The sequence below is a fragment of the Priapulus caudatus genome, unplaced genomic scaffold (assembly GCF_000485595.1).
Source record: "Priapulus caudatus unplaced genomic scaffold, Priapulus_caudatus-5.0.1 Scaffold112, whole genome shotgun sequence".
In the NCBI taxonomy this organism is placed as follows: Eukaryota; Metazoa; Priapulida; class Priapulimorpha; order Priapulimorphida; family Priapulidae; genus Priapulus; species Priapulus caudatus.
The window spans coordinates 11,181-26,979 of record NW_014577173.1 but is presented as its reverse complement, the minus strand read 5'-3'; the positions used below and the strand labels follow the sequence as shown (position 1 = coordinate 26,979).

At 48.6% G+C, this 15,799-nt stretch overlaps 1 protein-coding gene across 2 annotated transcripts in view; it reads left to right on the top strand.

Moving 5' to 3' along the window:
- The window catches only part of LOC106805396 (cullin-1-like), a 24,006-nt gene that overhangs the window by 2,319 nt on the left and 5,888 nt on the right, over nucleotides 1-15,799 (top strand). Inside the window, exons 3-5 of one of the 2 annotated variants that reach the window (XM_014806964.1) lie at nucleotides 13,179-13,269; nucleotides 13,916-14,082; nucleotides 14,452-14,502. In XM_014806964.1, the coding sequence (XP_014662450.1) occupies nucleotides 13,179-13,269; nucleotides 13,916-14,082; nucleotides 14,452-14,502 (309 nt within the window). The remainder of the gene's footprint in view (nucleotides 1-13,178; nucleotides 13,270-13,915; nucleotides 14,083-14,451; nucleotides 14,503-15,799) is intronic. The other variant, XM_014806962.1, reaches the window with a different exon arrangement.

Here is a 15,799-nt window from a genome sequence, read left to right as displayed (position 1 = left end):
AATAACGACTGTAAATCCCCGTTACCCGAAGAGTTCTGTTATAGCACGGAGGCTGTTTTGAGTAAAGCCACGAGCATGGGGCGGCCGGCTCTCTCTCGGAATACTCGTAATAAAAGTTTGTGGGCACTGTTGCGCGCGTCCTGTAGCCGGTCAAAACGGGACGGGAATTTTAAAACGTTTTCCGTCCGCGCAGGACACGCCCCACGGCAACTTCATCACCCGATGCGCTCAACTCACCGACCACGTGGCTCGCCACGCATGTGCGCCTGTTGCCTTGGACGTTGATAAACAGGCGTCTTGTTGCTTTTCTTACCCGTAGTAGTCCAACCGGTCAGGGCGGGGCCAGACGAAGATTTTTTTTTCCCACAACGGTTCTATCTAGTAACATAGCGTAAGAATTTAGCGCCCTTCTGACTGGGCTGCTTCGATTTGCTTTGCCTTTGGACAAGAGAACAAACCGCCCATTTGTAAATGTTGTTGGTATTGGTGCGTTTGATGACCGCTAGATCAGTGCGTTTTTCTGAGGATTTTCACATGAAAACCGTTATCTTTTCCTCCAATTATTAACATATAATATTTCACTTAAATTTGCAATTCTTTCTGCAAAGTGTTTTATTTCATCTCATTCTTAAGTTGATGAGAGGGTCTGGTCTCGTTAAATATGTACATACGTACGTATGTACACGCACCTCGTTAGTGGCTTCGTCGCAGGAGGAAAAAGGAAGCGGAAGGGGCTACGACAGTACTTATAGTAATAGAGCTAGACGGTTTCTTATATAGTATAAGGGCTACGGACAGTTATAGAGCTTACGTACTGCGTACTCGCGTTGACGCTTAGTAGTTAGAATTACTAGTACAGTTAGTGTGTAGTGAGCCTAGTGTTAACCCTGAGGTAACGAAGTAAACTAATCGCGACACGCACGAAATAACAAAACTCGGGGAGCTTAATAAAACTATAAGCCTAGGACGTCTCTCATAAGCATGAAGATGAAAAATAACACATTTGCACAAAAGAATTGCATTATAGTAATCATTATTGTTTATTAATAAATTGGAGTAAAATATGTGTATTTCATGGAAAATACATTTCAGAAAACTATTACTTATCCTTAGCGGTTCACTAACCAAAAAACAAACATATTACAACGGGAAGCGTTTGTTCTCTTGTTCTTGAAGGCTTTTCTTTCAAGTCAAATAGCAAATCAGTTCAAGTGAAACGGTGGCGATGATATTTGGGGTTAATTCACTTCAAAACCATTTTTGTTTTAAAGAAAACATACTAAAAAACTACTTTAACCTACTTAGAGGGAAAAGTTCGGGGGAAAGTTTTTGGTAGATAATTGGGATTTTGGCTACAAGTCATGGAGGCGGACACCCTTGCCAAATTTTCCAAGCCCAATCAGAAGGCGCCTAATCCTTCCTATGTTATTACCGTTGGGAAAAAAAAATTCGCGGCCCGGGCCGGTCTTACAGAGTACCACGTTTGAACATAGGTTCTTACGGATCGAAAGCCATTCTGCACGATCACATGACAGGTTTTCGACACGGGATTCACTCTGCGCGCCTTGACAAACGGACGGCAGTCGACGTATTATAAACCACCGCCCGGGTTGACTTCACGCCCCCCGCCCCCAGCACCAACAACGATCTTCGTTCTCGCTCCCCGTGTGTTTCCTGCGCCGGTTCGGCTTCATTCATTATTCATGCATTTTGGAAACGCATTCACGATGATTCGATCAGTGTGCAACGGGACTGTAGTTGCTGCTGCTTGAGTCGCTCGATTCGCCTGTGTACAAGGTAAACGTCACGTATTGACCATATAATCTGCTAATTATTAATATAATGGACCAGGGGCTCGTTGTTCGAGAAACATCGTAAACTTAATGTAATGTTAATGCCAAGAGTGAGACTTAGGACTATAGGGCCGACGCACACGCACACACACAGTGAACCAACACGCACACGCAACACGCACTTTCGCACGCCTCGCACGCACTCGGCACACACAGTGTCATACTCAAACGCCACACGCAACCACGCACGCTCAAACAAGGACACCAACAAACACGCACGCACGCGGCACACGCACACCACCCAGTGACACAAGTCGACACGCACACCGCACACGCCACTCGCACTCGCAAACTTCGCACACGGCACTCGGACACACAAGTGACCACTCCACGATACGCACACACAGTGCACCCCAACCGACACGCACACGCACACGTACACACAGTGACACCACTCACACGCAGCAGCGGCCACACACCGGTTTGAACACACAAAACACGACACGCACTCCGCACTCGGTACCAAACACAGTCTTGAACACTCCACACGCACGACGCGGGGTACGGCATGCGCACACGGTACACGCCACGACACAAGCACAACACAGAACAACGGCAGGGCCCGCGCACACGCACCGCACGACACCACACACGCAAGCACGCCACACGCAGACGCACTCGGCAACTCGCACAACCACCAGTGCACATCTCTCACACGCACATCACGCACGCATTAAGGCACACGCACACGATACACGACCACACAAGGGACACACAACACAGCACGCGCTCACACCGCACGAACGCACGCACACGCACAGCGCAGTGACCACACGTCGGACGCACACGCACAACACAAAAACACGCATTTGCACGGCACGCACATGCAACGCACAACGCACTCGCACACACAGTGGACACACTCAAACGCTCACAGCGCCACACGCACACGCAGTTGGGCACACTCAGGGACGCAGACGCACCACGCACACTCACGCAGCAAGCACATGCAACACGCACATGCAGCAGACGCACCACGCCCGCATCACATTGCACCACGCACACGCACACGCAACACACAGTGACACCACTTTGACACGCACACGCAACACGCACAACACGAGGTGGACACACACAAAAACACCGCGCACACGCAACACGCAAACCTACGGCACACACAGGGACACACTCACACCACACGCACACACACGCACACCGGAAAGCGACACACAACAACGAGCGTTGCGCCGGGCTCGGGCTATGGCCCGTTTAGCAAACGTGCCCCACATGAGTCTAGGACATATTTGCTCGCACCCCAACCCTAAGACCCAGCCCAAAAATTCCCCGCCCCCTCACCTCCCCCAACTCCCAAAAAAGAAACAAAATCGTTTCCCCTGCCTTCCCCCTCCTTAGTAATGGCCCTCCCCCAAATCTCCTTGGCGGGTTCCCCACCTCCCAAAACACCCCCAAAATTACCCCCCTTTCCCCACCCACAACATTCTCTTCCGTCCTAAGGGAATGGGCCCCCCCCATAACGCGATTCCCCCGCCCAAAATGCCACGAAAATGCCTCCCCGGAAATGGCACCCCAAATAACCCCAAATTGGGACACCCCCAATAAACTCATTCCCCCAAATCCCCCCCCAAATGAACACAAGGCTATGAACACAGGCCCCAACCCCAATCCCCTAAACCCAAAATCCCCGTCCACCCCTCCTAGAAACGGCCCTGATTCCTCCCCAAACCCGCCAAAACGGCCCTCAATTGGCCCCAAGGGAAATGCAGCTCCCCCAAGGGGGTTACACTTCTCCCTATTTCCCCCCCCCCCCCCCCCCCCCCCCCCCCCCCAAGCGGACAGTGTTTGCTAATAAAAAGCTATGCATCCCGTGCGGCCGAACCTATGATTTTGGCGCACGGAGTGCACAGGCTCAGGGCCGATTACTATCGTAGCACGTTCCCGCGGTCCGCGTGCGGGCCTTCGGGCCGCCGGAACTGCGTGCGCAACATCCGGCTCGTGGCGGTCAGTGGATCAATTGCTTCCTTTGCGCCATCGGCCTCTTAGTATCCGGTCTCTTCCTCTGGAATATGGTTTAGCATTAATCGGGTTCTCTCCGATCCTTTCTGCGGCAGTCTGGCAAGCCGGATCATCCGTGCGCGAAAAGCGCTGCCAACGGCCGGCCTGGCGGCGCCTCTAACCCGTTTTCGGCTGCCCCTTCCATGCACCTTACACCGGTTACATAGTAGCGTAAATTCTTCGCGCAACTGATTGAGGCAGTTTCTGGCGCTTGCACGACGGATTGGACTACGCCACGTACCTGAACATTTGTTAGAATGCTCCCAATGCTTTCAGTTTCGCTACTAGGCGCGCTTTCTTTTGCTGTAATAAGACGGGATTTCAAGTGTTGTGTTGTTTGTTGTTCGGTTGACGCAGTCTAATGCATATATGGCGGTGAACAGTAGACAGACACGGCATTAGAGGGCCGAGTGCGTGACGAGGGCATAGTTTGATGGAGCGTTCGCCCCGTTCACTTCCGGGGCATATTGCAACTCACGTCAGTTTCTTGTAGGTGCTGGAACTGTGTCGAACGTTTCGTACAGTTCTAGTATGCACATAGCTCGGTTTCCTGTGCAGCCACGCGGCAAACCGGCGAGCTAACCGGTTATGACCAGCCTCAAAGCTGCCGGCACAACGGTGCTGTGTGGTCTTTGTGCGTTGCGCCATCGGGCCACGCGTCGGCTGATGGCGATTATGACAGCAAGATTCAGGCTCGTTCTTTAATTATTTACAAGCATGCCTTAATTTAATTAAATGCGGTGTATGGTAAGTTACAACGCATGCACGTTAATTATTAAAATTGCGTGTAGTGGTAACAGTACAAGCATTTGCACGTAAATTAAATAAATGCGTGTATTGTAAAGTTACAAGCATGCACGTAATTAAATTAAATGCCGCCGTGGTATGTAATTCAACCAATCAGACAAAAGTCTTACAAATAATTAAACGCGGTGTATGTAAAGTTACAAGCATGCGCGTAATTCCAAACCACAGATCAAGCGTTGCTCTTGGAAACGTTGTTATATATTCCAGGGCCGGTACAGGAGATTAATTTCATAGCGATCTCACGTGCAAGAAGTGTGAAAGCGATGGTGAGGTGGGTGGTGAAAGAGGAGGGAGAGAAGCTGGCGAGAAGGGAGAGGGGGGAGAAGCTGGTGGAGAATGAGGAAAAGTGAAGAAGGAGGAAGTGGTGGAGAAGGGAGGAAGGGAGAAGGCTAGTGGGAGAAGGAGAGAGAGGGGGAGAAGTGTGCGGAGAAATTGAGAAAGGGACGAGAAGGGGAAAAGCTGAGTGGAGAAAAGGGGAAGGGAGAAGGGAAGAAGCTGCGTGGAGAAGGAGAGGCGGAGAAGCTGGTGGAGAGGAGAGGGGGAAGGGAGAGGGTGTGGAGGAAGGAAGGAACGGAGAAAGGTGTGGAGAAGCGAGGCGGAGGAGGGAGACGGTTGGTGAGGAGGGGGAGAAGGGAGAAGGTGGTGGAGGGGAGAGCTGCGTGGAGGAAGGAGGAGAGAGAAGGAGGGAGAAGGGACGCTGTGAGAGCGGACGGGGAGGAAGAGAGAAGGGATGGAGGGGATAAGGGGAGCTTCGGTTGGAGGAGGAGGGGCAAGAAGAGCAAGGTGGTGGAGGAGGGGAGAAGGGCTGGTGGACGAGAAGGAGGAAAGGGGAGAAGGGAGGGAAGGTTGGTGGAGACAGGAGGAGGGGAGAGCTGCGTGGAGAAGGAGCGAAGGGAGAAAGGGGAGAAGTGGGGGAGGAAGTGAGAAGGGGAAAGCTGGTGGAGGAACGGAGGAGGGAGAAGGGAGAGAAGGTGGTGGAGGAAAAGGGGGAGGAAATCTGGTGGAGGGAAGAGGGTCGAGAAAAAGGCTGTGGAGAAGGAGGAAGGGGGGAGAAGGGGTGGAGAAGGGGCTGGTGAGGAGGATGGGGAGGAAGGGAGAAGGGGGAATAAGGAGGGGAGAAGGGAAAGCTGGTGGAGGAGGGAGGGGGAGAGGCGAGAAGGGTTGTGCGAGAGACGGGGGAGGAAGTGTGGAGAAAGGAGGAAGGCGAGAGGAAGAGAGAAGTGGTGGAGTGGCAGGGGTGAGAAGTTTGGAGATAGAAAGGCGGAGGGGAGAAAGCTGGGTGGAGAAGGAGGGAAGTGTGGAAGAAGGAGGGGAGAAAGGGATGCTTTGTCGTGGGAGGAGGAGGGAGAAGGAGGAATGTTTTAACGTTCGGTGTAGAAGGAGGAGGGGAGAGAATTGGTCGAAAACTTTCCTCCTTTTCTTCACCAGCTTCTCCTGCCGTCCACCAGCTTCCCCTTCTCCCGCCTCCCTTTTCCACCAGCTTTCCCCTCCTTTCCCCTTCCTTCCTTGCTCCACCAGTTCTCCCCTTCTTCCTTGTTCCGCCACCAGCTTCTTTCTTCCGTTCCTTCTCACTCCAGCAGGCCTCCTCTCTTCGCCTCCTTCTCCCCTCCTTCCCTCCTGTCTCACAAACTTCTCCCCTCCTCCTTCTCTTACCAGTCTTCTCCCTCTCCTTCTCTACCACCTTCTGCCCTTCTCCCTTCCTCTTCTCACCAGCTTTCCCCCTCTCCACAAACTTCTCCTTCTCCCCTCCTACGTCCAGCCCATCTCCCTTCTCCCCCTCGCTTATTCCCCTTCTCCTTCTCCCCCTCCTCTTCACCAGCTCCCTTTCTTCCCCCTCCTTCTCCCTTTCGTTCCTTTCTTCCCCCAGCTTTCCCTCCTTCTTCTCACAGCTCTCGTCCTTCTCTCACCACCTTCTCCCTTCGTCCCCTCCTTCTCCACAGCTTGCTTTCTCCTCCTTCTTCACCACCTTCTCCTTTCCCCTTTCCTCATTCTCCATCAGTCTCCCCTCCTCGTTCTGCCCTAATCCAGCTCTTTCTTCCTACTTTCTCACCACCTTCAGCATGCTTCACACTTTCGCTGGACGTGAGATCGCTAATGCAGAATTCATTTCTCCTGTACCGGCCTGGGAAGTTATAGACAACGCGTTTCCAAGCAGCTGAGTCTGATTGTTGGAATTACGTGCATGTTGTAACTTTACATACACGCGTTTAATATTAATTTATGCGCCACAGACGCGATTATGCAAAGGGAGACAAAACCAGACCCACTTTGGCTACGCTTTCAGTCTTCAGTCTTCATATACAGTTCCAGTAACTCAGTTCAGGCTACAGTTTTCAGTTTTCAGTTACGCTGAATCTTGATTGGTTGGAATGTACGTGGCATGCTTGTAGATTACATACACGCTTTATATATTTGTAAAGACTTTGTTTGATTCGTTGGATTACATACACGCATTAGTAATTACTGTTGGCATGCTTGTAACTTCTAATACACGCATTTAAATTAATTACGTTGCGATGTTGGTAACTTTACATTACACGTTTATAATTACGTTGCATGGCTTGTAACTTTACATACACGGCATTTAATTAATTTACGTCGCTGCTTGTAACTTTCACATACACGCATTTAAATAATTAAAAGGGCATGCTTGTAAATAATTAAAGACAAGCCTGATTGCTGCTGTTCATAGGCGCAGGCACAGACACACGTCGGTTTTGGCCGGTGCAAAACACAGCGATTTCTTGCGTGTGGAAAATATCACACGTGTTGATATTTTCATGCCAACGTGTGGCAGATTCCACAGCGTTTGGCGGAGTCCGCCTGTGGGTAATTTCCACACCGGTCTATGTAACGACAATAGCAGCAAGGTCAAGCCGGAGTCACGTGATCTTAACTCTGCGTTTGCAGGCGCGGGTTGCAAGATGCCGGTTACACGCGCGTACACGCAAGATCACGGCAGTACACGGGGTTACGCACGTACACGCGGTACACGCACCGTACACACAAGATACACGCATGTAACCACGCGGGTTACCACTCACGTACACGCAGATACACGCACCGTACACACAGATACACCGGGTGTTTACACGCACGTGGCAACGCGGTTACACGCGACGGTAGTCGACGGGTACACGGAGTTACACGCACGTACACGCGGGTACACGCAGTACACGCAGATACAACGCGTACACACAAGATACACGCACGTTGGACACGGGGTACTACGGGGGATTACCGCACGTACACGCAATGTACATGCGGGTACAATCACGTACACGAAGATAGCACGCACGTGTATTCTGTTGTGTACGTGCGTGTTACGTGCGTGTACGTGCGTGTACCCGCGTGTAACGGTGCTTTATCGGCGGCTGGTACCGCTGTGTACGTGCGTGTATCTTTCGTGTACGTTGAGTGTACCGGCATGTAACGTGCGTGTACGTGGTGTGTGCTATGCTCGGGTCCGCTGTTACGTGCGTGTATCTGGTGTGTTACGTGCGTGTATCTGGGTGTACGGTTGCGTGTACCGCGTTGTACGTGCGTGTATCTTGCCGTGTACCGCGTGTACGTGCGTGGTAACCGCGTGGGCACGTGGTTGTACCCGCCGTGTATCTGTGTGTACGTGCGTGTAATTCTGCGTGTACGTGCGTGTACCCGCGTGTACATGCGCGTGTATTCTGTGCTGGTACGTGCGTTACCCGCGTGTACGTAGGGGGCGTGTATCGCGTGTACGGGCGTTGTACGTGCGTGTACGTTACGTGTAATCGCGTTGTACCGCGTGGTAACGTGGCGTGTACGTGCGTGTACCTGGTGTAACGTGCTGTGTAACCCGCGTTTGTACGTGCTGTGTACCCGGCGTGCACGGCGTTGGTACCGCTTGTACGTGCGTTATACGGCTGTTCACGTGCGTTGATCTGCGTTGTAACGTTGCGTGTACCGCAGTGCAATCCGCGCTGCAAACCGCAGTTAAGATCACGTGACTCGCTTGGGACCTGCTGGCTAATTGGTCGGTTACATAGGAGCGCGGTGTCGGAATGAATGACACAGCGACCTCGCACAAGCGCTGTGGAATCTGCACCACGTTGGCAGAAAATATCAACACGTTGTGATATTTTTTCCCACACGCAAGAAATCGCTCCCGGCTCCGTGTCGTCTTTGCACGCGCAACAGCGTGTTGTCTTGATTGCTGCGCCTCAGCACGTCGGGGGCGATGGGCGCCAGCACAAGCGGACACACGTGTGCGGAGGCGCGGCTAGACTCACGTTACTCACGTAACTCACGTAGTGGTAGCGGGTGGAAGCTTCGACCGGGGTACCAGTTATAATTGGCAGCATGGCGTCTATGTTATAACCATTTGGAAAAGTTTCGTATTGTTCGTCGTTTCGATTCGTTAAATAATGGACGAGCGCGCAACTGAAAATTTTTGTTCATCGGGAAGGTCATTCTAATTAAATAGGGAAAGTCGAATTTTGTATGGCAGGGACTAACGACTATAAATATGAGTACTGGTACAAGCGTAGATGGCAGCGTTTTCAAATGTGTTTACATTGCGGCGGTGGTCGGTAGCGGGACCAGGATAGAGAACAATTGGCTCCCAATGAAAACAACTTGTGCCTAAACCCTTAACCCTAATTCCTAACACTACCCCCCCACCTTTAACCCTAGCCTAACCATAAGCTATTGTTATTGATATAATAATAATATTAATTTATATGATGTAAAAAATTCGTAAATTGAACATTGTTCATTGGTCTTTATTGCGGAACCCATGTTCTCTAATCTTGAACGGTTTAAGCGTGTTATGTCGAATCTATCATCTTGCAGTGCAAGCCTTGTGATATTTGCAGTGTAGGGATTGCAGTCATACACTGTAGGGAACAGTCTGTGTCGGGTTATTTACTTAATATATAGTTGACGGGAGTTAGTCCACTTGCAAGTATTGTTAGGTACGGAACCAGTTGCTGTATAGGGCCTACTGAGTCTAGACTATAGCTAAGGGTAGTAAAGGCTGAAAGGGTGGACCCTGGGGACATAGGACCTATGAGGGCGTTAGCAATACATGTGCAGAAACCGGCGCACAAAACACTTTACATCGCAATGTTACATTGCGTATTATATGTTAGGACTCTAGGCTATATAGGGCAGTAAAAATAAACCTGTATATAATAAACTTTAGACATTAGGGTTTATTCATTTCTGTTATTACATGAGCCATTATTGATTTAGTCGGTTAATTTTACGGGTCTCGTACACTTACTAAACGCTAATAGCGTCTCTATGATCCCTCCAGGGTACGGCCGGACGTACCCTGCGGGTACGGTCGTATGACTCGGAACGAGAGTACCTCTTTGGGTCACATTTTGATATGGTTGAGGGTTTAGGATTTGGGTTTAGGGTTCGGGTTCGGGTTAGGAGGTAGGCGATAGCGACTCCCTAGGAATCTGTTAGTGGAGGAGGGAGGTATGTTTCGGCATATTAGATGGTACCACGGGTACGTTCCGGTATATTCAGACGTTACCCAGGGTACGTTACCAGCAGTACGCCGGCGGGACATTACGGACCTCTCAGCGATTGCTACGTGGTTCTTCGGCTTAGCGTAGTCACTCGGATGGGTAATCGAGGTCTGGGAGCGAGTCCCTGTCTATATAGTCTTTGTCTTGCAGCATTTTTCCATTCTTGGCAAGGTTTCGCGAACGCCTCGAGAATCTTTCGTTCAGTCTTATCCTGTGATTCTCGCGTCACACGAGGCTCGGATTTACGAACAGAGACATTATGTTTATATAACAACGTGAACACTGTTCACGTTCCTAACGTATACCCTCTATGCTCCCTACTAAAATTGCGGACTGTTCGCGCTGGCAGCTATGGAATTGCGTGCGCCGGCCAATTCATTCGGCGGCACGGATCATAGTGCCAGCGGCTGCTATACTATCGTAGGGGACCGTTCCGCGTCGGCGTTTGCGCCGCTCTGCCGAGGCAACCTGCTGCGCAAGATCGTGGGCGGCTTAGCGCTTTGATAACAATCTCTTTTTCGGCAAACGTTTCTCTTTAGATATCCTCCCGTCTCATCGGGACAGTCTGACCAGCCGGATATCGCGCGAAGCGCGCAAACACCCATGAACCTAAGCTTGAGCGACTCTAAGCAACGGGACTTCGCTGCCCCACTCCATCACTTTACACGGGATTTACATAGTAGCGGGAATTCTCGCGCAACTGATTGGAGCAAGTTCTTCGGCGATTTGCCGACCTGACTTACCCACGTTACCTTGGACATTTTGCTGAGAAAATGCTCCCAATTCGTTGTTGGGCTATCGGCTCGCGACTTTGTTTGCTGCAGAAGCGAGTTGATATTTTTACGTTTCTTATTCGGAGACACGCCACCGGCGGACTGCGACAAGAAAACACGGTCGACGGGCGATTATATATGTGTAATATAGATAGTGGCCTATCTATATTAGTTGCAAGCGTGCAACAGTCGCGCCGCGAGAGTATGGCAGCCGGTAATTGCAGTGGTTTGGAAACTACGCAGTGTAGCCGTAGGTGAAAGAGAGTAGGCTTGGCTAGTATAGTATAGAAAAAGTAAGAATTTGCTTACTAAGTAAATAGATTTCGTATTTAGTTAGGCATTTCTATTTTATTGAAACGCTTCAATTAGTGCCTGTTGGTTCCAGTGTTCATCGTTCTCACATGCCAGGCAGTCGGTGTCTCGTTCACTTCAAATATTGCGAAAGCCTGTGAAATTTTAAAGTGTAATTAGTGTTGGACGGTCTTGGCCCAGCCACAGGTGGGCTGATGGTTGTTTTTAAATTTTAAAATCTTAAAATTAAATTTAAATTTTAAAGGGGTGATTTAATAAAATCCTATCTGCAAAGGTAGATCTCGGAGGGAATTTTCCGGGCAGTTATATTTCACAAGGCTTTCTGTCTGTGTTCGTTCATGTTCTAAGTCTGGTTGTGAAGATTTTGGCTAGTGGTAAAAACGACCGGCTAGTAAAAAAATTACATGAGCAAAAAACAAAATCGTGATTTGAGTTCAATAGAGCATTGGCCTCTGAGATGGCCTGGCATGTTGAACATGTTCGTGCAGTGTATGTCCACTTGGAAGCTGGATTTAGCCACTGCTTGTAACAGTGGTTACAGAAAAATCAATGACTCTTTGTGATTGTTTTAGCTGTCAGTGGGATCGGATACTGACTTATTACCTCCGGCCCAACGGAGTTGGAGGGAGTTATCGCTTTCGCTCTGGTGGTTTTCGTGTGTTTTGTGTCGTTCTTGCGCGATCAGATATTAGCCAGCCAGCCCATGCGGATTGTCAGCAAGCCGTGGCGTGTATGGCGTATCGTTTCGGGTTTGGCGGATTCTATCGATTATCAACCCAGCGAGCCAGCAACTGTCAGCAACGCCAGCGCAGCGGTACATCGTGAGCCGAGCAGCAGCAACGAGGCGGCTGCTACGAGCGAGCGAGCAGCCAAGCAGCAAGCCAAGCGTGTTACATGTGGCAGTTAGCGGGGTATATCGGTGGTTATTCTTGTGTTCGTCAAGTCGTTATTGGAGTATGGTATTGTCGCTTTGGCGGAAGGTCATGCACTTCGTGAGTGCACTCTGTCTAGTTCAACTGTGTTAATTACAGTAGGGTTTATAAAGGTAGCAGCCTGCAGGACGTGATAATAATAATCAGAACTGTTAAGTAGTTCAGTGTTCTCATTAGGAAACGGGCACCGGGCCGGGAATTGACCGGTCTACTCTGCTGTTGGCGGTTACATTGGCTTTCAAGTATGATATTAAAAAATAAAAATAATTTTTTTATTTTTTTATTGCATTTTAGTTTGCTCTAATTATTCTCCAAAGTGAAAGTGTCTTATGAAGCTCACTACTAATAAAATCAAGTTGGAGGTATATTTTGTATGATGTATGTGCACAAGAAGCATTGTTTTGTTTTTGAGTAACGCTATTTATTTACGTACTTAATTGTCTAACTCTTATAATTACTAAATCGTCATAATTTGGAAACTTTTGGTGAACTCTGAATGTACCAGGAGAAACCAAATTGGGAAAAAGGACCATACTGTAATCCAAATGTGTCTGTGTTTACTGCAGCTCAGAATACACCAGATTGCATCTCAGAGCATCTAGGTTTTTAAAAAAAATGTGGGGGGGGGGGTACCCCCAAACCCCCCGCCCGCGCTCCGCCATAGCCTCTTGCACAAAAGCATTTCGGCCTGTTACTATAAAAGATAATGAAAACCCTGAGTAGTGCAAGTTCCAGTTCAGTATAAAATTTATCAATTCTTTACATTTAAATAGGTTATCTTCATTGGTATCTATATATGTGGTATTTATGGCGATATCATGTTTCTAATCAGTCTGATATCAGGTTTTTTCCACAGCACATCGATTACGAGTGTTGCGATATGTGATTGTTCAGATCTGGTAGACGTACTGCTATGTTGTGTTGGTCGTTGTCATATGTAGTTAAGACAATTCTTTTGCGTTCCCTCTGCAGGTTACCAATGCGGTGCTGAAGCTGATTGAACGAGAGAGGAATGGAGAGACCATCAACACACGCCTCGTCAGCGGGGTCATCAACTGTTACGGTATATCTTAATGCATGTTCGCAGACGTCTCCCTCCTCTCATTTTCTTCCTTCTCGCGTGTGTCCTTTTGTTCGAGCAAAATTGAATTAGATTTGGAGTGTGCGTTCTGTCGGAATTGGTTCCACAGCTGCATTGATCTCACACTCGTCCTGTCTCTGTCTCTGTGTCTGTCTCTCGCTCTTTCTCTCTCTCTCTCTCTTTCTCTCGCTCTATCTCTCTCTGTCTGTTGCTCTCTCGCTGTCACTCTCTGTGTTTCTCTGTCTCTACTATCTCTACTACACTATTTCTCCAATCCACGTAATGTCACGTCTCCTCTCATTCTCTTCCCCTTTTCTGATTCTTGTCATCATTACGTCGACAATGTATATGACAAGCCTGGTTAGATGGAATGCTACAAGGTCATTGTCTTCAGTGGTTTCATTTGAAAACCAGTGCACGACAAATTCAATCACTTACTATACATTGTATTACATGTGTGTTTTATAGCCGCGAGACTATATACAGAGCGTCAGCTTCTTATAATCGGGCCTTCACGCCTCAGCTTGCACATCCTGATACATTTTTACGCATAGGCCTAGTACTCTCAAAACAATAGTGCTTTGTAGCAACCCGCGTCTTATAATCGTCTGCCAATTGGTCTACGCAGTGGAGCTGGGTCTCAATGAGGATGAACCGAACAGTAAGAGTGGCCAGAACCTGTCCGTCTACACGGAGCACTTTGAGAATGAGTTCCTGCAGGACACGCAGCGCTACTACCTGAAGGAGAGTTCCGAGTTCCTCCTGCAGAATCCCGTCACGGAGTACATGAAGAAGGTGGGTGGGGGGAGAGGCAGGGAAGGGTGTAGATGGATACATGGATACATGACATGAAGAAGGTGGGTGGGGGGAGAGGCAGGGAAGGGTTAAATGCACAAACTTGCGTTAGTGTGCATCTTTGTCAGTGCTTGTACTTGTATGTATATATGTATGAATGTATATATGCACATGCTGGTGTTCCTGAAGAAGTGAGCTGTTAGAAGTGTGTGTGTGCGCGTGCGTGCGTGTATGCGAATGCGTGCGTCCAAAAAATGTTATTAGATTGTAAGGAGCAGCTTATGATGCCCGCATCAGAAGTGTGACGGCAAGGCAGCAACCCTTCTAGAGCTGCTGCTGACTGTGCTTGCTGTGTGACACGTTCTGCAGGCGGAGACAAGGCTGTTTGAGGAGCAGCGCCGGGTGCAGGTGTACCTGCATAGGAATCTGGTTAGCATTTAATTAAGACTCACAGAGATCCACTTGTATGTATTTCTGACGTGAAAGTTCATAGTTCATTGTTGGGAATTTTGCAATTGCTATAAAAATCGATACTAATTGGCCATTTTTAAATGGCCACTCATTCTTTGAGCAAGACCATAGGGTATATTTCATAAAAAAAATTGGCGCATTCGCTGAATTTCCCATACGTGCGTGTTCTCGCTCGAAGATGTCTGTTGTGGGGAGGTGTTTGCAGGGGTCTGTTCTCTTGCTGTCCTTGCACTGTAATGTGGAGCATTAGCGACACACTGCTATTGGCGCATTGACCTAGTTTTCGGTTGCAACCACTTGAGACCTCGTTCCAGTGACTGAGCTGCAGCAGCAGACATGTACACCGTTCTCACATGACTGCTCACGTGCCAGCAGTCGTGTCTCGTTCACTCAAATATGCGAGCCTGTGAAATTTTAAATGTAATTCGTTTGGACCGGTCTTGGCCCCAGCCCACAGTGGCTGATGGTGTTTTTAAATTTTAATCTTAAATTTAAATTTAAATTTAAAGATGGTGATTTAAAAATCGATCCCGGCAAGTAGTATCTACGGAGGGAGATTTTCGTGGGCAGTTAATCACAAGGCTTCTGTCTGGTTCGTTCATGTCTACAGTCTGTGTGAACTAGTTTGGCTATGGTAAAAACCGACCGGCTAGTAAAAAAGATTACAAGCAAAAACAATGTGTTTGAGTGAAATAGAGATTGGCCCTCTGAGATGGCCTGCATGTTGACATGCCGTGCAGTGTATGTCACTGAGCTGGATTTAACAATAGCTTGTAACAGGATTACAGAAAAATCACATACTCATTGTAATTGTAATAGCTGTAGTGGGGATGGGATACTGACCTTAATTCACTGTGTAATATAGGTAGGGTTTATAAAGTAGCAGCCTCAGACTGTATAATAATCAACTGTTAGTAGTGCGAGTTCCAGTTCAGTGTAAAATTTATAAATTCTTTACATTTAAATAGGTTATCTTCATTGGTATCTATATATGTGGTATTTATGGCGATATCATGTTTCTAAACATACATGTCACTATCAGTCTGATGTTAGGTTTTTTCCACAGCACGTCTATAACGAGTGTTGCGATATGTGATTGTTCAGATCTGGTAGACGTACTGCTATGTTGTGTTGGTCGTTGTCATATATGTAGTTAAGACAATTCTTTTGCGTTTCCTCGGCAGGTTACCAATGCGGTCCTGAAGCTGATTGAGCGAGAGAGGAATGGCGAGACCATCAACACACG